This window comes from Octopus sinensis, linkage group LG1 (genome assembly GCF_006345805.1).
Source record: "Octopus sinensis linkage group LG1, ASM634580v1, whole genome shotgun sequence".
NCBI classification, from domain to species: domain Eukaryota; kingdom Metazoa; phylum Mollusca; class Cephalopoda; order Octopoda; family Octopodidae; genus Octopus; species Octopus sinensis.
Genome location: NC_042997.1, coordinates 162,200,962 through 162,224,797, shown reverse-complemented (window position 1 = coordinate 162,224,797; position 23,836 = coordinate 162,200,962). Strand labels below are relative to the sequence as shown.

Here is a 23,836-nt window from a genome sequence, read left to right as displayed (position 1 = left end):
CAAAGAATAAATAATAAAATATTTTATAAGGAAAGGATAAGCCATTCAGCAAGCATTTTTCTTGCTCAAGTTATCTTATTGAGAGGCAGTGGGCAATTTTTGCTAATGTAAGCATGACAGTGTGGTAGAATCAACTTGACCAATAGCTTGTGAATCAGAAACTGGTTTATTGGACAGAAATACATTGTGGTCTTTATTCTGTCCAAGTTGCACATACACTTATTTGATACTTACTACTGGAAATGCATGACATTGTATTAAGGATCCGGATTTAAGTGGTTAATGTCTGACCCAAGAAATTTTAATGGAAATTGTTTTAATATTTATTTAAACATTTACTCACCAATTTCTTGATAGTGTATCCTCAATTTCATTTGCTGTGTAACTTAATCAAATTAGTATTTGTGATATTGCTACAGTGTCCTAAAGTATTCCCTGATTCCAATTTGTATATTTTTATTTTATTGTGTTAACATGGGAGGCATTCAGTTTAATAGAACTGAAAAACAAACTGATTTAATCTATTTGATCTTTGTTTTTATCATATAAATAGAAATATTTACTGAAGGAAACATTAATCATTTTGATACCTACACATCTATAACAGAAATTTCCTGTTATAAAATTACCTAAATTAAAACTTTTCATCAATATTGCATGACAGTTTGTTCACAAATATAAGCCTAATAATGAATAAATTATATTATTAAATTCACTATTTTCAAAATTGAAGCAAAGGCTGCTTATTTCAACAGAAATATGGTAATAAAAGGGTTCAGGAAAAAGTAAAGAAAACGATGTCTAACAGTAAATAAACTAGATAAAATTATGCTAACAGCCAGTATTTTGTTTTATGCATTATTTTTTTTTATATTATAAATATTAACTTTGTTTTTAGCCGCTACTTTCTATGCCAACTACCTGAGACTACTTCTGGTTCTTTGATACATAACTGCATTTATTTGTACTATTTTTTAATATTGTTTTAAGCAAAATGTTCACTTTGTATGTTCAAAACTTTTTTCTATTTGTGTATAGTCACTCACCTCTCCAGTTAAAGAGAAAGACTAGTTCAGATTTAGACGAGTTACTTCTCAAAAGAAAAAAGGTATGTACCAGGAAATAGTTCTTTTATTATTTAGAATATAGTGTTTGAGGCTATTTAGTTAAAAATTGAAGGTTTTATATAAAATTTAAATGAGGGCTATCCCGTTCTGTGACAGTATTTTAAAATATATGATGGTAGTCTCTTATCCAAGAAAGATGGTTCAGCAATTTCTTGCTGAACAGCCTGCACAAATGACTTGATTATAGTGATCAAATATATGTGCTGTACAGCTCACTCTCTCCATCAAATCAACATTGCCTGAACAGGTGCATGGTGTACCACACCATTAGGTGTTGAAACGATCTAAGAGCAACATGAGATGAAGTCTTTTGCTCAAGAACATAACACACCACCCAGTCTAAGAATTGAAACTATGATCTTATGATCATGTGTGCAACACCCTAACTACTAGACCATGGGCCCTCAATACCAAAATATCTATAATCATCTGAATGGCCCAATATTATGATGTCAGTGATGTTACCCACAGTCCTTATAATTATTGAATCAAATTATTGCTAATTATTGAAAGCTTCAGTTTTAGAGTATTTTAATAATGCTTGTGGGGGTGGGCTTTATTAAAAACAGAAATTTATTGGCAAATTTTTATGTTGTTTTTTCATAGTGCAATAGATGAACTCTTCATTGATAGACAAGTATTCTTAATGCTGAATGTATACCATTAACAGCATTATCGACTATTTTTAATGACCTGATTATTACCCATTAAAGAAATTTTTTTAAAAACGTTATTAACAAGATAATGAGCACCTATACAGTCAAAAATAAATATTGCTATGAAGAACTACTAAGTTAACAGGTCATGTTTTCTAGCCTTTAATAGCATAATACTATTCATAAAGAGCAAATATTATAAGCTAGTATATTAACCACTTGTCTATACACACTTTGCAGTTGGCAACTATTACATCAACCAGTTTGAGTTCAGGATTGAGAGTTACCCAAAAAAAAAAATATATATATTTAACTAATTTTTCATTATTTTTATACATGCAAAATATAATCTAGCATTTACGATTCAAAACAGTTATTAACATTATTTTATATTGGTTTCAAATTTTGGCACAAGGCCAGCAATTTCAGGAAGTCATAAGTATCTTCCTCAGTTGTTTAATGTAGGCAATGCACATAAATAGCCAAGATGGAGATAGTGAAGGAAAATAACCAATATCTATGACTGAAATTGTTTTAAGCAAATTTTTGCTTACTAGTTTCTCATTACTTATAACTACCCCCTTTCTACTGCAGACATTAATTGGAATTTTTCATAATGATTCATTTTAATCCATGTTAAAATTCTGTTGTTCAGCTCATAACATTTAATAGTTTAATTTTCTTCTTCAGACTGTTGTGAATGGAAATAAAGAAAGCTATCGCAGAAGAAATAATATAAAACGTTGTACATTGGATACTATTATACCACCGCTTTCCAATTTTGAAGGAATTAATCACCCTTTTAGAACTGATTTAGAGCAAAAGATGGAAAAAGAAAAACTAAAATTGAAAGAAAAAATTTTGAACTTTTACCAAAGTGATTTTGACCAAGAAAAGATTGAGGAATTAACCAAAGACCTAGAAGCGTTTAGTCAACAGAAACAACCATTGAAACAAAAAGGAAGAAGAAAAGTGAACAACTTAAAATGTAAACCATCTCCACCAGCCTCCTCACGAAACCGAGGTAATTCAGTCTACACAGCCAATGATGATAGCCTTTCAAAGAACAACCTCAAGCAGATGTCCTCTTCAGTCAGTGATTATATCAGTGTAGTGAATAAATTTGCCAAAAAAGAAACATTTCATGTGTTGGCACGCCGTTTTATTCAGCAGGGCCAAGTCCAGTATCTAATTCAGTGGGATGGTGTGCTTTCCTGAAAAGTTTGCTTTTCTAATTTGTCTATGAGAACTCTGTAAATGCATTTAAGGAAAATTCAACTATATTGGCTCTTGTTATGTAATGCTATTTTACTCATCACCCAACATGTAAACATTGTGACACTTTATGGTTTGATTTGCTCAACTCATAAAAATTAGTTTTTTTTTTTTTTTTTTTACATTGCCAATATGAACTCTCCCAAAGAGTAATCTGTTTTAGTTACAACAATAAGAAAGCCTCTATATGGTCGCTCAACCTGTAAGAAATAGCCAAATCTCCCTTAAATTACAGCCTACTATCTTGCAAAGAAAAAAATGAGGACACATTGGATAATATAGTCTTATTTTTGCTATATCCAGAAAACAAAATGGGTGGTCACAGTTGGAATGCCATTGACTGTAGGTTTGCTTAAAGAAAGCTGATGTGGGGCTCAACAACATCTATCCATGTGGAAAAAAATGGAGCTATATAAATGTTTACTGACGTTTAAAAATGTTCTTATATTGAACTGATTATTTGCTATCATCACTGCTAATTATGTCATGGGACTACGTTTTTCTTTTTCCAACATCTAATGTTAAAATCTAATTGTTATTTTTAATATTCTTGTTCTTTTTAAATGACTGGTGGTTTATTTTTTTATATGCATTTATGAATCAGAGTTTTAAAAATATAAATATACAATTCTACTGTCATTTAAAATGGTTGACCATCAAATTCAGTATATTTTATTAATAATGTTTCAAGAAATAAACAAAAAATTATTACCCATGTGAATATATATATGTGTATGTGTGTGTGTATGTATCTATGTATGTATTTGTACACATACACACATCAACATAAAGGAATTTGTGGTTTTTCTTTTCCTATTTGAAAATATTAGCTCCAAATAATTAAGGTATATCTTTGTATATACTTTTGAAAACCTATTATTGATGTTAATATTTTCCCCTCCTTGTTGCAATGAAGTGGAAATATCAGTAGAACCAAAAAAGATTGTAAACTGACAGGATGGTTTCAGTCAAACCACTGTCCTTGCATCTTTAGAGATAACAAAAAGTAAACTTTTATTAGAGTCAGAGTACTTAAAATGGAACTTTTTTTTTTTAATGAAAATGAATATGGATGTTATTACTGGAGTATTATCTTGTATGGTGCTCCTGCAACATGAACCTTAAGGACCACATACCACTCCCTGTGGTCTCCTCACTCTGCCTTTTCTAACATTGTTACAATGGTTTCTGCTTCCTCTGAGCCGCTTGGTTATGTGTTACTTGCATCCAGCCCCCACTTGTCAATCATATTGTCTGCTTGCCTACATTTGACCAGCATTTGAGCCATGACCATCCTATCTTTTCTGGAATATTACATAGTGTTTATCCTATACATTTAACCATTTAAATCACCTAGAATGCTTGCTGCCAGTCCCACTATTTTCTTTATCAGTATCAATCAGAGAACGTTAAATACAACCAACAATCACAGTAACATAAATGTATTACAAGCACAAGACAAAAATATTACAATTCATGTACAACATTCACTATTAAACACACAGAAAACAGTAAAGAAATCAACAATGCACAAATATAGAGTAATCACAGGCACCACATTTAGTCAACAGAACCAACAAAAGTGTTCAAACAATATATTAGATCTGTCATGGATTATACCAGTCCTGCCTGGGTTTCCAATCTCTTTACAATAAACACAAAAGCAATACATTATCTCTCATAACATGTACACAGACTAGCTACACAACAATGAAATAAAATTAAAGCTCACTTAAATGTTGACAGGAACAGTTTTTACTGCAATAAGCTTCAACTCCTAAATTACATGGAAAACTGTCCAAACATAACATTCCAGGACACTATTACAATATCCTGAAAAAAAACTCAATCCAGAGAAGCAGAAGGAAGTACATATACTCACAGAAGTATTCTTACTGGCTCCAATCAATACTAAGATGTACACCCCCAGCAATTGTTATGCTCTGACCAAATCCATTTTGCCTGTCTCCATTGTGATACCACTAGAATCTACCAGAGTACAGAAATCACCTGAATAGTGGAGAGACTGTAAACTGTAACCTTGCACTTCTGAAGTCTATCATTCCATGTCAGTGTATACAGTAGGGGTCCTCAGCTGGGTGGAGACAGCATCATTGAAAAGGTGGATGAGGGGATTGCATCTTATCAAGCCAAGTACCTGCTCAATCAGGGTTGACCTACTACACAACAGCTTCTTCACACCAGTCTTCAGGAACTTCCATCTGCCAGTTTTTCCTGCAGCTGTTCAAGAACATCAACTACTTCAGGTTATAAAGAATATGAAAAATTATATATTCATAAAGGGACTGTCTCTTTCTAGTACAAAAATGGTAGCATGATTGGCCTAAGGGTTTCCAATATCTTTTCTTTGACCCTCAATGGTTGTCAATTGATCTTAAATTCCACCCTATTTACCTGAATACAAAGATTTTGCATCGGCCTTTCTCTATTTTTGTTGTTCTCTGTTACATTATGAACTTGAGTGATCAGTTTCAAATATGTTATATTTACAAATGAATAAGAATGCTTTTGTAATTAATATCTTAACAGCTATAAAAGTTAATAATTTAAATATAGATTTGAAGAACAAGTTTAAATTAAAAAATTTTTTTTATTATTTGTACAACTTTTGAAAACAAACTTCACGAAACAATTTACACATATTTACTCTCATTTCTTTTGGCTTTCAACATCATGATGATAAGCTGAATATTCTGAGTCTTCAGTTTGTGTAGAGATTTCATGTGATACCATTTTAACATGGACAGGATTGGTTTTTAAAAAGTATTTACGCTCTTCTGAGTCTTCGCGAAAGAATAATGAAAATATGCTTCTAAAAATTAGTAGTATTCCTGCAATTAGGAGCATTGAACCTGAAAATCAGAACAAAGTTTACTGAATTAACCACTGACACAATAATAGAAATTTCAATCTCATCATTGACATCTGCTTTAATTTGTTTTAACCATCACAGTTAGGGTTATAATAATTATTACATATAAACTTTGAATTTGTAAATGATAAATTACAACTTTAGAAATTTAATGTCTGATTTTGTGAACTTGAATTAATATTTGACAACAATGACCACTTGTTTTAGTCCATATGCTTTACTAAGCCAATAGGCACTTGCTTCTCCAGTGCTTAAATTAATAAGGGACTGTCTACATTAGGGGTGGGGAATATGCAACCTTTGGTATCTTTCTGGAAGAAGATTGGATTTTGAAATAGTAATTTTTTAATTTTTTTTAACATATATATATGTATAAACAAATGTCAAGACTATGATCATTTCCAGTAGAGCAACTGATAACAGATAAATTTTAGTTATTGTAATATTTGTATAGTTTATACACTTTTTTTTTCTGTAGTTTTACTTTCTTCAGCATATCAGTGTTATCCTCATTTGCAGCCCTGGTTATGTAGGGTCCTTCTATTGTCTGGTATAGTTTAGGTCTAGTTTAACTTTTTACTGTCTTTCATTTGATTTTTATACTAAGGGATCATAAGGCTCTTATATCTAATTGGAAGTAGACCAAGATTGTAGTTATTAGCATCAGGAATCTAGTGTTTACAATATTTAACCCAATAAATCTTCAAATCACACTTTTCTCTCAACCCTTTTGATACTAACCCACCTAATACTACCTTTGATTCTTAGATACAAACTTCTTGTTTTAACCCTTTTGTTACAATCCGGCTGAAACTGGCTCTGTCTCTGAGTACAAATGTTTTGTTTTCATAAGTTTTTAATTAAAATCTTCCACCAAGCCTTAGTCACAATTTATGTTCCTAACACTAGCTGAATGATAACTAAGTTATTTTACTAAATTCTTTGTTGTATTTAAAGTAATTGAAAGAAACACAGAGCATCTCAAAATAAATGCAGTAACGAAAGGGTTAAAGTGATTTAAATTTAAACAGAATATCAACATTTCATGTTAATTTATTTTTCAAACACCTGATTAATAGTAACAGTTATTTTACTAAGTTTTTCATTATTTTTTTAATTAATTGGAACAACAGCAATGTGTTTTTTAACAAATACAGGAACAAAAGAGTTAAGAAGGGAAAGATATGCTGGCCATTGTCAGAATATATTTATGTCTGCAGGATCAGGGTTATCCTGGGGCTTTAAAAACTAAAACTTCTTACACATGTATATCTTATAGTCTGTCTTTGTTGTCCAGTGACAGTACCATTAAACTTCAATATATTAAAAAAAATGGAATGTAAGGAAAAATTAATGCGGAAGTCGTCATTTACATAGATTTTCTTGACGTTTACCATGTACTCAGCTTTAAAGTATGGTTTCAGCTTCCTTATATATATAAATGGCAAACTGTCTGCGTGTGTGTCCTTTATACAAATCCACAATTTTTCAGTTAGAGGGCTCGCACTTTCTACGGTCATTCAAAACCGTAAAGGGTGGTTGTGCACATCTTTACATTTCCCCAGTCATCCCGCAAAGGCATTAAAAAATCAATAGAAGTGACTTTTTTGTGAATTTTCTATCCAAAACCCAATCAAAATGCCTGAAACTTGATACGCCAATTGAATGCCAGCTAGCTGTATGTGATTGGTTGGAGATTTGGACAGTACTTGCGTGTATGTGTGCACGCACGCAGCTGTATATGCATGCACTAGCACTATAACCCAGCGTTGCCAGGTCATAGTGCTAGTGTAGAATAAAATAAGAGATAAGTAGAGTGTTCAAGTTTTATATAGTCAGATTAATAGAAATGTGTAGATGAGTGTTAGGAGATTCAGTCAAATAGGTACACAACAGAAAATGTAGGGCGCTGTGATATACTTGGAAGTATAAGATGAACTCTGTTAAATATGAATTGATGCTAGGAAAGAACCAAGATTATATCTCGAGTTTGTGAATAGGTGTGGAATCTAGAAAAATTCTTTGGGTCCATGTTAAAGAGTATGAAATATAGTGCTCTGTTATGAAAAAAATTAACATAATTATTCAATGCTTCCTAAGCTGATTTATCATATATTTGGAACAGTTTACTCTTACATTTAAGTAATCCATTTATACTTACCTCCAATTTGACCATCAGTAGTGTCTTTAGAGATCCAGAAAGTCGGTAAAGACATCACTATGTAAAGAATTCCTTTTTTCCATTTACTCACAAATGTTACTACTTTCCAGCAGACACAGTAGCAGCAACCATTCTCTCTGAAGACGGGGAAACAAAAATTTATTCAATTAAAACACAACTGACCTTTTAACACCAATTTGGTCATACTGAAATGTTCAAATTTTAATAAAAAATTTTCAGAATTTCATAACATAAATAATATTAAGATTTGATATGGTTAACAACAAAATATATACCAATATATTCAGTTACATTATATTTTAATAAAAGCCTTTAATTTAGTTCATATTGAAAATTAACAGAAACAAGTAACCTAACCTCCAGCCTTCAAGATTAACTTTAACCACCAGTATATTGTAAGCTCTTGTCCACTTCACTAATATCTGGTCCATCAACATGCTGTGCCCTGTCTTCTCTACTATTATGCTCCTCTAAATCAGACCTCGGGTGAATTTGAACCCCATCCAAGTTCACCTGCTGAAAGTATATTACCTCCTGCAAATTCCTGTACAAAATGTTTCACTTTATCCTTCTCCCAGAATTGCAAACCTCTGCAAAACCTTATGAAGATTCATAAAAACTAGGTTGGGCACTTCATTTTCCATGGACCAAGTGATAGAAGAAAATGTTCAAACTAAAGTAATTTATTTTCAGGAACTAAATTTTGTTTTAAAAGAATTCACAGAAATAAAATACTTACTGACACCAAGGCATTTTGTTCATAATCCAAATGCATTCTAAGATGGTTGCAATTACAGTTGCAGACCTATAATAAAAGATTTACAAATGAAAGGACAGGATATATAAATTCAAAAACAAGTTTGCAAACCCATATACAAAAGATATTTTTATATAGGCATGGCTTAGTGGTTAGGGTGTTGGATCATGATCATAAGATTGTGGTGTTGATTCCAAACAGGGTAATGCATTGTATTCTTGAGCAAAACACTTCATTTTATGCTGCTCCTGTCCACTCAGCCAGTAAAAAATAATTAATCCTGTGATAAACCGGCATCCTGTCCAGGGAGGAATATATACACCAGAGAAGCGGGCTCTATTCTCCTTATGAAGTTATACAGACTGACCACCCATGGCTGTATTTACAAAGTTTTGTTTGCAACTATGTGGTTTCAGATCCATTCCTATTATATAGGAGCTTGGGTAAGTCTTCTATTATCTATACTATCACCATTTGTTGACCAATTTGAGGCCTGTTTGAGTGAAGCAGTATTGATGTTGACATTTTCTTGTTTGCATTATGACCAACTGCCCTGTGCTTTTGAAGACCTGTGAGATACAAAAAAAAAACACCTGAAAAACAGGCAAGGGCTATTAACACAGAGCATCATGGTTTAAAGTCATCTTCCATGCATGCATGGGTAGGACAGTTGACAGGAGCTGGCCAGGTAGAAGACTACTCCAGGCTACTGTGTCTGTTTTGGCAGAGTTTTTATGGCTGGATGCCCTTCCTAACACCAACCACTCCACAGAGTGGACTCAGTGCATTTTATATGGCACTAGCACAGGCAAGGTTAGTTTTGGCATGATTTTTACAGCTGGATGCTTTTCCAAATGCCAACCACTTTACAGTGTGGACTGGATGCTTTTTACATGGCACCTGCACTGGCAGGGTCACCAAGTAACTTGCAAGATAAGGAATTTTGAGAGGGGCAGGAACATTTGAGGAGGGAACTTGTGTCAGTGGATGAAAGGTTAGAGCATATCCTGCTATGGGTGAAGTTAAAATAATTGAGAGAGAACACCACTGGAAAATATGAAAATTAAAAGAGGCTGCACATATGCTAGGACACAATAACCTAAGATATGAATGTAATATGGAAACCAGTATTAAGAAAAGATAAAATACTAGGTTCATAAGCCCTAAAATTCACTATAATTGCCCACAGGCATATAGTGGATAAGAGCATGGGCTACAAACCCTCAGATTCTAAGTTCAATTTCAGGCAAGGACTTGAAAAATAATAACATCAGCAACATACCTTAAGAATGGGAACAGCGTACCCCATTAGTCATATGAAGGGTTGGGTTCAAAATTCCACCAGAACACCTACCTGATGAATGCTGGAGAGTATGTCAGCCGAAACGTGATAACAAACAAGGTGAGGACACTTACCTGTCCATTGTAAATAATGTACATAGTTCCTCACCTCAGAAATATAGAATAGTACTTTGAAATCATATTTCAAATGCTTTATTTTCCTAGTCAGAAATTACAGAAGGAAATAAATTCCATCAGTTAATTTTAAGATTATGGAGGAAGTCGATTTTTGTGATATACAAAATATGGTTAAAAAATGTATGAAATTTATACTTACATTAGATACCATGAGATAGCGAATGGCCTCGTCCTATCACGTTTTAGCAATCTGATGCTGACGACCCAAAGGACTATATAAAGAAAATGAGTGGGTGTGTATAATTTACCATAAGACAAATAGAATATACTAAATACATACATAAATATATTCACATATAAATATCTAAGGTCCTAGTAGGGTGTAAAGTTAGGATATTTCCAGAGAAGCACTTGACCCAAATACTAGGTTATCAGCACCATCAGTTCCTGGCCAATGCTGGCATTCTTCAGGTGCAGAAAATCCAAGTTTCACAACAATCACACCATGAAGTGGATAGGTGAAGAGTAAATAATCCAAATAATAAGATGAAGACAATTCTTTAACACATCTTTAATCATTCATAGGTTAAAGAATTTTCTTTGTTTTATTATTGTTTCTTTTACTGGTTTCAGTCATTTAACTGCAGCCATGCTAAAGCACTGCCTTTAGTCAAAGAAATCGACCCCAGGACTTATTCTTTGTAAGCCTAGTACTTATTCTATTGGTTACTTTTTGTTGAACTGCTAAGTTACGGGGAACATAAACACACCAACATCAGTTGTCAAGCAATGGTGGAGGGACAAGCACAGACACACAAACATATACATATATACGACAGGCTTCTTTCAGTTTCCATCTACCAAATCCACTCACAAGGCTTTGGTTGGCTTAAGGCTATAGCAGAAGATACTTGCTCAAGGTGCCACACAGTGGGACTGAACCTGGAACCATGTGGTTGGTAAGCAAGCTACGTACCACACAGCCATGCCTGCATATATTTACTTACATGCATTATTATTAACACTAATAATTACTTCAAGTGATAGAGATCTAAGTCTTACAACCATGTTATTTGAAGTTTTGAGATACAACATCCTTCAAAACTACCATGCTTCCTGAAATTTGCCAGTAGCATACCTGATGCCCAACATCCCCGTTTTTTTTTTTTTCTGCTGTTGTTTTTGTTTTCAATACATTCGCTGTTGACTTCCTGTGCATATTCAATATACTGTTCATGCAGTTTTGGTTACTTTTCCTGATGAGTTGTAGTGCAGCTGAGCACTGGATACAATAAGTTCATTATACATATGTCTGATTATTCAGATACTGAGGTCTTAAGTGGTAATTAGTTTTATAAACAAATAAGTTGTAAGGTAATAAAATACTAAAATCTACTGTTAAATCACTTCAAAATTCCATAAAGTATTTCCTGAATCTAAACAGGAATCCTAGTCTTTAGGATTTAGTTTTAACTATGTTAAGATCATTAAAAAATTGAGATTCAAACAGTGATTTTGAGGGTTTTAAATGTGTTTTTTGCTCATGATTAGAGAGGGGTGGTATGTGTTGTAGTTCAGTCTTCTGAGTTGTTAGATGAGGTGATGTGTCATCAGAGAAGGATGTTTTCAAGATTTAGTGTGCATGGAATGAGTGTATATCTGCCCAGAGGGGTTTAGGTTGTGTGTGGATATAACCTGTATACCTTAATGCAGGATGTTAAGTGAAGAGTATTAGCATCTGCATAACTGACAGCAGGATGGTTGTTTATGTACAGAAAAGGCAGTGTTGGAAACAGCAGAAGAGAAACACATTTGCTGCTGGGGATAAACATTAGTAATACAACCATATGGGTATATTGAGGTGCCAGATAATTCTGGAGGGAGGACAAGGTAGCAGGATGTGTGAAGCGTTAACAGATAATCTAATGGATGCAGAAGCTGGAATTGGAAATGAGCAAGAGAGTGAGAGTATTGGGGATACAGATAAATTGCTGACAAAATGGTGCAGACAGTTTAGAACGGCTAACAGTTCAGCCTCTGCACCAGAGCACCAATATAGAAGGAACGACACAGCCAGAAAGAGCTGTATACACTCAAGTCACAGTGGTTGATAATTTCAGAGTAAAATGAGATAGCTGTCTTCGGAGGTAAACGAAAGACATTGCTGATAAGATAAAAGTGGGACTAAGTAGAATTGAGAGAAGAATGAATTTCACATACATTCAGACATCACACTTTAGGTAATGTATAGCCTGGAGTGGCATGGAGAAGAATTTGGTGTGGTTTTTATCTAAGAAGATAGCTGGGGTCCAAGTTGATCAGAAATCTTTAGGTGTTTTCATAAAGGTGGAAGAATTGGCCAGCAGATTTAACATCATACTTAAGGTTTTGGTGAAAAAAGGTAAATAGAAGCCTACAAATGCAGATGGTACCTCAGTAGATTTAAGGTACCCTCAGCTATGTACTGGTCATTAGGATAAGTTTGCATGTCAGTGGATATAGAAGCTGTCTCCTCTTCTGAGTTCAGATAGATGATTACAAGATTACTAGAGTATTTTGGTAAGGGTGCATCAGGTAGAAGTGGTGTATTGCCTTGATTAAACCAGCCATATCTGCCCCACAATTTTCTACCTGTTTTATGTTCAAACTAGCCAAATCTGGCCTATTACATATACCTAACAATGTCATTCAAAACTTAAGCAATCACATAATTGAAACTTCAAAGCTACAAGACAATGCATGATTAATTCAAATCAATGTCAATGAATATGTATTACATTTGACATACAAATCTGAATGCTAAAGAGTTAAGCCATGTCAAAACAATCTAAAAGATGCAGAGGCATTGATGTTTGGGTAAAGGCTGAGTTTGGTAGTGAGAGAGAATTCAATGCTCTTTGGTATGTTGGTTTGAGGTAAAATAAGATGTGTTTGCAGTGTTTTAACTCTAGGCCAGACCAGAACTAGCAAACTTATGATCAAAAGTATTCCAACTATGACCATCCTGTGTTGTTTTCAGCCATTTTGAACTACAATATACAATGTGTCCTGCCTATTTTAAGGCAGTAGTGTTATTTAAGGTAGATTTAACAACTATTTTTAGCAGGACGAGAAACTGCTAAGAGACTCCTTTGTCAGCTCATTTGTGATGTTAGTAGGTTACAGTAGTTCGGATCTTGGATGACCAAAGTTTATGGATATTGAGATAGGGATGAGAGAAGTACCCAGCCAATTAATATTACATTAAACTCTATAACAGAATTAACAAAGATATCAAGGATTAATTACGTTAAAAACAGAAAAAGAAAAGCATTTACCTATGACTGTTATGATACACCATAATCTAATGATAAGATTGAGTACAAAAAACTTCCTCTTTCTAGTATTCTCTTCTGTCATGATGGTATGATGGTATATGGCTGTCAGCAACAATATTCACTCAAACCAAGCTCATAAAAGGTTTCCAAATTTCATTTATAGATTTTTCACTTGAGTACTCATGCTGGAAATAAAAGCAAAAATAAATACATGAAGAATTGTTTGAAAAATATAATGAAATTCATTACGACTATTTTACATTTACTCCTCAGTGTTATAGGCAGTTTTATATATATTTGGATTTTTTGATAGGACAACTTGGTAGAATTGTTGTGTTACCCCATGTGAACCCTAACTGAGCAGATGTATGATTAATGGCATTCCATTTAGGATCATTCTATATTTTCAGGGGTAGTTAGGGCTATATTATTCAATATGTCCCCCTTTTTTTTTTTTTTTTTCATAAAGCAGTAGTAGAATATGTGTTGAGAAATATTTGACTGCTCTGTCAAACAAGTCAAGCAATTACATAGAGACTGCTTCACTGCCATAAATGGGACAAGGGATCTTAATAGTTGGAGCTTCATTGTGGTATTAGCTATTCAACCATAATCTATGGTTCAACTGTTTTCAGATAAGAAATAAAAGGTGCTTATTGAGAGCCTACAAAGGCAAAGACTAAACCAATAAAAAAGTTTACCAATATTTTGAGATTTACTATTCATCAGAGGTGAAAACAGATGGTTGAAATGTTAACTGCCACTTCAACTTACAGTACAGTAACATAACATGTCTGTAAATCCATTCCTCATCAAAAAAATTTAGGAGTAGCAATCTTTTAATTTCTCTGATGAGGTGATGCAGTTGAGGCACAAATTGTGCAGTAGTTATTGAAATGTATGGCTGTAACATACATATAAAATGAATTGATTTAAAGATCAGGTGTTTTTTTGTTTTTGTTTTCTGAGAGACAAACAGCAGAGACACAGTAGACGGATATAGACATAAACAAGATAGAATATTAAATGAATAAAAGAAAAGAAACAAAGTATACATAGACAAAACATTAAATGTGTATCAAGATAAATTGCTTAAAATGTTAATATACACACATCTTTTATTTCCTCTGCTGATATTTGTTTAACTGATATATCATTTTCTTCAATTAATTTTTGCACATGAAGCACAGTTCTCTGAAGGTAATAGGACATGTACCATACACTACTTTGGTTACTAGAATAATCTTGCTCAATAGAATACTTTTGGTATTTATGAAACAAAATGTGATCATGAAGTATAATACTGTTTTTACTTTTGCAAAAACCTTTCTGTCAGTAGTTTATTAGTTTTCACTTTTGATGGCGCTTCCTCAGTCCTTCAATATCAGGAACCACTAATTGTATTCTGTAATTGTTAATTTATTTCATGGATTTGCTATTCCATTCTATGATGCTATTTTCATTCATTGTAAATTAAACATATGAGCTTTGTGTTCTTGATTGAGCATTGGCAAAAAAATATTCTTGCTATAATTCAATAATAATTCCTTCATTTGCTATAAAATTATTATTTCTGTTTAAAAAGTTAACTTCAATTTAAATATTGTAATTATTCAAACATTAATGTTAATGATATAATTTATTTGCAAAACTGAAAGGAAATTGAAAATGAAAACAGTATGTCGCAAGGTGGCCAAATGAAAATTTTTTAAAAATTAAACCTAGATTTCACATTAATAATAACTTCAGGGCAGTTATAGTTATTATAATTTATGATATAGAATCACTTTGTAATACAATGGCTGAATAAATTAAATTAGATATGATATTATTTTAAGGGAGAGACATGCACTTTTCAGTACCTCCTTTAACTAACACAGAAATTAAACAATTAAAATCTGGTGTTCAGAAAATGAAAAATAATTCTCTTCTACAGACTTTATATTACCATGTCGGCAAAACAGCTCTTCTCTTTAAACAGACCAACAAAGGTGAAACACTCATAAATACAAAACTAATTAATGTTTGGCTCTAATTAATAAATTATTCATGAGCCACTGTACAATACATGCTTTAGATCCTGATGTGGTCTATTTATTTATAATTGAACCATGTGTTACAGGAGTCAACTAGCTTATTTATCATAAATACTCCTGATAAAATACTGTGTTTCCCCGAAAATAAGACCTGGTCTTATATTCATTTTACCTCCAAAAAAACGCACTATAGCTTATTTTGGGGGGATGTCATATTTTTGCGGAAAAAATCCAAGAAAACAAAAATGTCTCGTATCCTCGTGTAAAAGGAAATCCATGTTTTACATTATCAAAAGTTTATTTATTTGCTTATTGTTTTTAGTCAAGTAAAAACATTTTGTCCTCTTCTGGAACATCATCATAAATCATCAAACCCCAGTCTTAATACTGAATTTCTTGCAAATCCATTTCCTGTAGAATCATGGACTCCAATCTCTCATGTTTGGCAATATAACTTACCTTAAATGAATATTTTTTATCCAAGTACTCTGCTCATAGTGCATTGGCAATGCAACTGTCAGTAATTTTATTTCATGAATTCTTCACCCAGTTCATGACTTCTTGGAGGTTGGGTTTGACAAAGTTTCTATGTTTGATATATCCATTCACTTCCATTCGCAAATAATCCTTGAAGGGCTTGTTTATTACAAGATCTAATGTTTGTAAATATGAAGTCATTCCCGAGTGAATCATTATGTAGTCAATTCTTCTTTCAGAAAGGAAGGTTTTCATATCTTTTGCGCAATGAGTACTGGCTCAATCCCAGACTAAAAGACCTCTTTGAGACCCACGTAAAACAAGTGGCATAGTTAAATCAATCTATTTTCTTATAACAGCTTGTGTGCACCAAGCCTTTTCCATTTTGAGGACATAAATGCCAAAAATTCATTCAATCTTCTCTTTTTTGCCTTTTGTGATGATGAGCAAGTGGACGTAAAGAATGTGGACTGCACCTGCATTCATTAAAAAAATTTTTTTTTATTATTTTACAGAATCCCTCATTTTCGAATACAGAGATTCTGATTCTGTGAAAAAAAAACAGCATTTCAAACTTTTAATTCCACCCCCACCCACCAAATTCTTCAATTTTCACTTTTTTTCAGAATTTTTTTTTGCAAAATATGTAGAAAAGTACAGAGATTATCTCCATATTTTTCTACATATTTTGCAAATATGAAGAATTGGGTGGGGAATTAAAATTTTCAAATGCCTTTTTTTTGTCTTTTTTTTTTTGGCAGAATCAGAATCTCTACTCGAAAATCGGGGACTCTGTAAAAAAAAAAAAAAATACAAGTAACTTTTGCACTTTCGTAACCCGTTGAGGCAATGTAGACTGATGAGGTACCTATCCAATTGTTGTTTTAGATCCTTGGCCCATAAATACTGCAGTCTCACCCATAGCAATTACATTGGAGAAATTGTATTTGGAAAAGTTGATGCCTTCTGAAAGCAAGTGCACTTTTGCTGAATTTCTCTAGAGAACACTCTTTTCTTTGTAGTTAGATTGTAGGTGATCTTCTTCTAGTATATTGGATGTCCACTAAGTGGTCATCCCTATTATATGCATGTATTACAATATATATATATATATTGTTTAAGCGGACGTTAAACGATGATGATGATGATGATGATGATAAAGAAAATTATGAGTTAGAGGTTATGCAACCATCTAAGGGATAAATGTATCCGTAGGCACTACTGGTGTATTACCTCAATATGTATAGTCCTAGCTAAAAGGTATACAGTAGTTGGTAATTTAAATATAAAACTGTGGTTTTAATATATATATAGGAAAGAAAAGAAATGGAGCAATAAAGAGCAATGAGAAGTTGATCATTGGTATCAAAATATTGTTTAATTGTAGTCCAGAACCAATCGAAGTAAATTTGCATTTATCTCGTTCCATTTAACAAACATCGTCAGAATGATTTAGAGGAATATAAATAGGAAAAAAATGAAAGGAAAAGGAAAAGGCAAAAGAAAACGGAAAATGTTTGTTAAGTCTTTAGGCTTGACGATGCTTGTTAAATGGAACGAGATAAATGCAAATTTATTCCGATTTGATAAACAGAAACAGTTGTAAATGGTTCTGAACTACAATTAAACTATGACCTTTTAATATCAATGATCAACTTCTCATTGTTATTTATTGCTCCACACATGTATGTATTCTGCAGTCACAAAACAGATATTAGAGTGCTTGACAAAGAGAAAGTTACATGTTAAACCTGAAGATTGTTGTTTATAGTACCAAAACTGATAAAATTACTATTATCAAAGATATTCTAGGTGTGACCACTCTGTCTTTTTAGGGATAGTCTATTTCAAATTAGGTCTTTTTTTTTTGTTAACAATAGTTCGGGATTTGGATACTATTTCCTACAGATCAGACAACTATACTGAGTAACCTCTGCCTCACTGGCTTGTTTAAGGTGAATTATTTGCTTGGGCAAATGGGATTTGGTTTAAAAAGCAATAAATATCATGTCAGATCAAATACTTACAGGTAATTCATAACTACTGGAATTGCTTGTCAAGAAACATTAAGTCTAAAACATCCAAACAATTCTAAACCAGAGGTGATAAAATTTGAAAACATTCAATTTTACTAATATTTTTCATATATACTGAAAGGGATAATCATGAATTAGAAGTACACTATATTGCAACTATAAAAGAAAAAAAAAACTTGTATAAAAATAAAACTAATATAAAAAATATGCAAGGTTGAATTCATTGTGCTTAATATTTGCTGTTGCCACCCATCACTAGTTTCCATGTAGTCTAATGTTTTACATCATTTAACGTCCGTTTCCAAGTTAGTATGGGTTCGATGGTTTGACAGGAGCTGATCAGCTGCATCAGGCTCCACTTGTCAGTTTAAGCATGATTTCAACAGCTGCCCTTCCAAATGCCAACCATTTCACTGAGTGCACTGAGTACTTTCATGTGTCACTAGCACCTGCAAACTCACAAGCTAAGGATCTCTCAGCTAAGAGAGAGAGATTGGGAGGCATAGCCATAAAGGACATGCCTGTATGGATGGCCATGATTTTACTTAGATTCCAGTGTCTTCTCAAGTACAGCAAATTGTCAGAAGATCCAGTTTCTTGTCATCTCCTTACTGAGACCTAATGTCTGAAGATCCTTTCTCACCATGTCTCCTTAAGTCTACCCCTTCCACAAGTTCCCTCTACATTTAGAGATTGGGTTTGTAATACCAAATTTGTACTTTTTTTGCTAAAGTTGACAATCATTATTAATAACAGAGCAGATAGATGGAATAATTAATGCCACACTGAGTAATATTACTTGTGGTATTTATATATATCCCTTTATATTCTGAGTTCAAATCTAATCAAGACTAAATATGCCCTTCATCCTTCCAGAGTAAAAAAAATTAAGTACCAGTCAATTATAGAGTTCATTTTGACCAATTTATATATATCCAAACCCACCAAAATTGATGACCTTCTGCTTGCATTTGAAAAATCATACTTTTATAGTTATATGGAAATAGTTATACAAAAGTCTGAATATCAAAAGAAAAGCAAAATATGCACCTTTGTCACTTTCTTATAACAGAATACAACCTTAATTGAAGGACATAAAATTGTTCTGTAGTTAATCATCATCATCGTCATCGTCATCATCGTTTAATGTCTGTTTTCCATGCTAGCATGGGTTGGACGGTTCAACCAGGGTCTAGGAAGCCAGGAGGCTGCACCAGGCTCCAGTCTGATCTGGCAGTGTTTCTACAGCTGGATGCCCTTCCTAATGCCAACCACTCCATGAGTGTAGTGGGTGCTTTTTACATGCCACTGGCACAGGGGCCAGAGGAGGCTGGCAATGGCCACAATTGGTTGGTGCATTTTACGTGTCACCGGCATGGATGCCAGTCAAGGCAGCGCTGGCATCAGCCACATTCAGATGGTACTTTTTATGAGCCACCAGCACGGGTATCACAACTACAATTTCCATTTGATTTTCGTGTTGATGTACTTGACTTAATAGGTCTCTTCAAGTACGGCAGGTCACCCAACGATCCAAGGTTAGCACAGCAGGCCGTCCTGCGAGCCATGAACTCACTTAATGTCAATAAATAGTGAAATTCACCAATCTATCTAAGTCAGTGGAATTGGTTTTCCCATGAGAAACTCTTCAGTTCAGAACTACATCATCATCATCATCATCATTTAACGTCCGCTTTCCATGCTAGCATGGGTTGGACGGTTCAACTGGGGTCTGGGGAGCCCGAAAGCTGCACCAGTCCAGTCAGATCTGGCAGTGTTTCTACAGCTGGATGCCCTTCCTAACGCCAACCACTCCGAGAGTGTAGGTACTCCGAGAGTGTACATTGTACATAATTTTTGGAAAAAGTTTATAACAAAAATATGATAATTAAAACTATTGTCCTAGTTTTGTGTTGTTTTTAAATTTGACTCAACATTTCAATTAGGTATTAACTCAAAGATGGAAGGAAAGGCGAGAGTAACAATAAGAAAAACGAAACTCGAATGTGTGAATAGTATTTTGGAGTTACTGGGATTCCTCTAGTATTCATCTCTTTAATGTACATAAGAAATGTACAAAGCAATGGGAGAGCTACTACATGGTTGCTCGAATTGCATTGTGTCACATAAAAATAAAAAAAATAAAAAACATTGGTTACGGTTGGTATGCATTTTTGATCATATATCTGCTAAGCTTGAGTTAGCCAGGTGCTAAACAATACAGATATTTGTGTCAGTAAAGAGTGAAATATTATTTATAGTCTATGGCTTACATGTTAGTTATATTGTTTGCTGTACTAAATAACTAATTCTATTTTTGATACACAAGATTTGATAACAGCAGAAATTGAAAAGAAGAAATTTATGTATAAAGTGTGTATAAACAAGAGGATTGAGATTCTTGCAGCAAAATACCCAAACAGTAAATAATTCAAGTAGTCATACCAATGACCCAAATATTTGTTTTTAACACTGATTCACAGAATTACATAAATACCATCAAGGTCTAACAATACTTAGGAAACTATCAAAGATATGATAACCTACTAAGACATTTTAAAGAACACATTAAGCCATCACAACAATAGCTTTTACTACACTGCTATGTCTCAGGTAAACTGTAAATAAATGTTTAAACTTCAAGTGATCTAAAAACCAGTTAATAATAGCAAAATTATTAATAGTTATTACCAAGCTAATATGGCAGTCCATAAATCTAGGATGAAAGCTGCCACTGATTAGCTCCAAGAGGCCATCGATCTAGCTAGCTATATAACACACGAGCCTGTGTCCATTATAGCCTTCGAACAGGGGAGACAGCTGACCTCCCTTGCTCAAAGGTTATAATGGACACAGGTTCGTGTGTCATATAGTGAGCTAGAGGTGATGGCCTCTTGGAGTTAATCAACGGCAGCTTTCATCCTATATTTATGGACTGCCATATTAGCTTGGCGATAACTATTAATATCCAGTACTGCTGCCGTAGTCTCCTTTAGAGAGACTTAAAAATAATATTTCTAATAGCAAAATTATTTTCATAATTAACTGAAACAAAAGCACCGTATTTTGAGAGAAATATGGTAATGAAAAGATTAAGGAATATTAACTAGTTAGACCTTTACATCAAATAGGATGTCACATACTGCCACATTGACAGTTACAAGAATCCAGCCCCAGGTTAGCCAGGGCTGAGTGAACCTAAGATGGAAGGCAATCCAGCCCATGATTATTCCTTCTTTTTGTATATTTAAAACTACATTGTCTAATGTTCCCTCCTTTTAGGAGTAATTTGAGAAAGATTTGCTTGTTATTTCTAGTATGTTTAGCAACCACTAGGATGCTCCTTCATCGGCTTGTAGTTGAAGGAGTGAATGGTTGTTGGTTAAACAACTGCTGCTATTATAGTTAACACTCTTGCTACCTGCTATTATGAAGCAGTAACTTATGTTACAAGCCTTGTTTGTTAGTGTAGGCGTTACAGAACAAGAATTGTTTCTGTGTATTCAGGTCAAGTGATTCTTAATGAGAGGTTAGATTTATCTAGCAGATTCTTCAATGGTTCTTCATCTCTACCCACAATAGCATAGGTTGGGGCAGACCCGATTCCTGTTGCTTCTTTCTCTCTTATCTTCATATTCTTTCTCGCTGTATTCAACATGTGTTTGAAGCAGCTTATTTCTTTAACAAATTCTAGTTTTGGGAATCTATGAAAAAGCAGTAATATGAAATCTCTCACAAGAAATCTCATCACTTCATCAAGCTTTAAGTAAGTTCAAATGCTGCCATAATGAGTTTGGTTAAAATCTATATCCAATTAGGATATGCTTTGTAGCTCCATTCTGACAGAAATAACAAAGTGATTGATCTAATGTAAAACATGCAGTTAAGCATACTCAGCAAATTATCAAAATCTTTGAATGTCTTGATTCTTTCTCTGGTTATACCATTCAAATAACCCCCAAAAGATCCATTCAGGTATCTCCACACATGACACTTAAAGTCACCAACAATAATTATGCAGAAGGTGCCTTTCATTATTGTCTTAAATAAATGTTTCTTTTGTTTAATCAAGAGATTAAAAGCTGCTTGTTAATAAACAAAAATTATTCTTAGGTCAATTATATTCTCAATCTTCTCATTAAACTAAACACCAATCTTTTACATAAGCACATGTGTGGGAATGAGTATTAATAAGATTATTTCAAGTACACATCTAATATAATAAAATAATGTCAAATGTCAATCACATCAGGTTTTGAACTGAAAGTGTGAAGGTATTTAGACTGTATTCATACCACAATAATTTCATTATTATTATTATTATTATTATATGGTCAATTAGGCTTGACTACATGTAATTTTATCATCATCCTTGTCATCCAAGCATTGTTACTCAGAACATAACTCTACACACTCCCACCCTGTCATCAATTTAACAAACAAATCTCTTCACACTGAAGTCTGTACACAGTATACATCAAGCCATTTATGTGAAGGCTTACATAATACACTGACCAACTAGAAATAGCAGTCAAACATTTCTGAAATCATCCTAATAAAAAACATGAAATTTGGTGGACTGAGAATGTGTGGAAGCCCATGAATTGGAGAGTTGAACAAAAATACCTTGTATATAGATATTCAGGTCGCTTTATACAAAAGGTAAACTTAGCAATCTGATAAATACAATCAATAAAATAAGTATCAGGCTAAGTACTTGGGTTGATATAGTCAACTAAAAGCAACCCAGGATGGCCAAAATCCAATGATTGAAACCAGAACAGTAAAAAAAGATATTTCCGATGCATTGTGCCACAGATATTTAGGAAATTGCTTTCATTAAATGTGTAACATCTGTTCAACCTTTTCATTTACTGAATACTTAAAAATGAATAGGGTTAGAAAAAGTGCTACATAGGAACTTTTTGATAATTCATTTTCCATAATGGGTTTGATGTTGGCTTGTAAACAATTATGTTTAAATAATCCAAAACAAAAGTACTATATCTGTGTATAGAATAAAACAGAAAAAAAAATGCAGGTTGCACTGAAATTTTGGGGAAAAAATTGATTTTTAAATGAGCCAATTTAGTTTATGCATGTTTTATCAACTGTCTTCTTTTTCCACATGCAACACTTGTGTGGCTAATCTTGGGGTGTAGAACCTGCATTCTTTGTAGCCTTTACATGTGGCCTTTTGTAAGTTGTGTAGTTATTGTATGAAGATATACTTTTGTTTATTACAAAGTGCATATATATAAATTTATATACACTGAAAAGGAAAGTTGTTGTTCATGTTGACTGTTCGCTTATTACAAAATATATTAATTCATGTTTTTAAATTCATAAAAGGATAATATTTATAATACTGTAAACAGCCTCTCTCTACCTTTGGCTTCCACTATAGTCATCCCTAAATACCTCTGACTTCTATATCTTATTTCTTTATTGCCCACAAGGGACTAAACATAGAGGGGGACAAACAAGGACAGACAAACGGATTAAGTTGATTACATTGACCCCAGTGCATAACTGGTACTTAATTTATCGACCCCCGAAAGGATGAAAGGCAAAGTCGACCTCGGCAGAATTTGAACTCAAAACGTTGCAGCAAACGAAATACCACTAAGCATTTCACCCGGCATGCTAACATTTCTACCA

The 23,836-nt window shown here is 33.4% G+C and overlaps 2 protein-coding genes across 8 annotated transcripts in view; one reads left to right on the top strand and one right to left on the bottom strand.

The window, feature by feature from the left end:
* Positions 1 to 4,847, top strand: part of LOC115214816 (metal-response element-binding transcription factor 2) — a 41,205-nt gene extending 36,358 nt beyond the window's left edge. For all 5 annotated transcript variants that reach the window (XM_029783868.2, XM_029783848.2, XM_029783862.2 and 2 more), the window contains 2 exons: positions 1,039 to 1,108; positions 2,474 to 4,847. In XM_029783868.2, coding sequence (XP_029639728.1) covers positions 1,039 to 1,108; positions 2,474 to 3,001 — 598 coding nt within the window. In that variant the 3' untranslated portion in view covers positions 3,002 to 4,847. The remainder of the gene's footprint in view (positions 1 to 1,038; positions 1,109 to 2,473) is intronic.
* A 795-nt stretch (positions 4,848 to 5,642) lies between these two features.
* Positions 5,643 to 23,836, bottom strand: part of LOC115215368 — a 38,924-nt gene continuing 20,730 nt past the window's right edge. For all 3 annotated transcript variants that reach the window (XM_036506082.1, XM_029784520.2, XM_036506075.1), the window contains 5 exons: positions 13,627 to 13,811; positions 10,509 to 10,581; positions 8,873 to 8,938; positions 8,113 to 8,249; positions 5,643 to 5,931 (listed from right to left, as the gene is read on the bottom strand). In XM_036506082.1, coding sequence (XP_036361975.1) covers positions 5,729 to 5,931; positions 8,113 to 8,249; positions 8,873 to 8,938; positions 10,509 to 10,581; positions 13,627 to 13,708 — 561 coding nt within the window. In that variant the 5' untranslated portion in view covers positions 13,709 to 13,811 and the 3' untranslated portion in view covers positions 5,643 to 5,728. The remainder of the gene's footprint in view (positions 5,932 to 8,112; positions 8,250 to 8,872; positions 8,939 to 10,508; positions 10,582 to 13,626; positions 13,812 to 23,836) is intronic.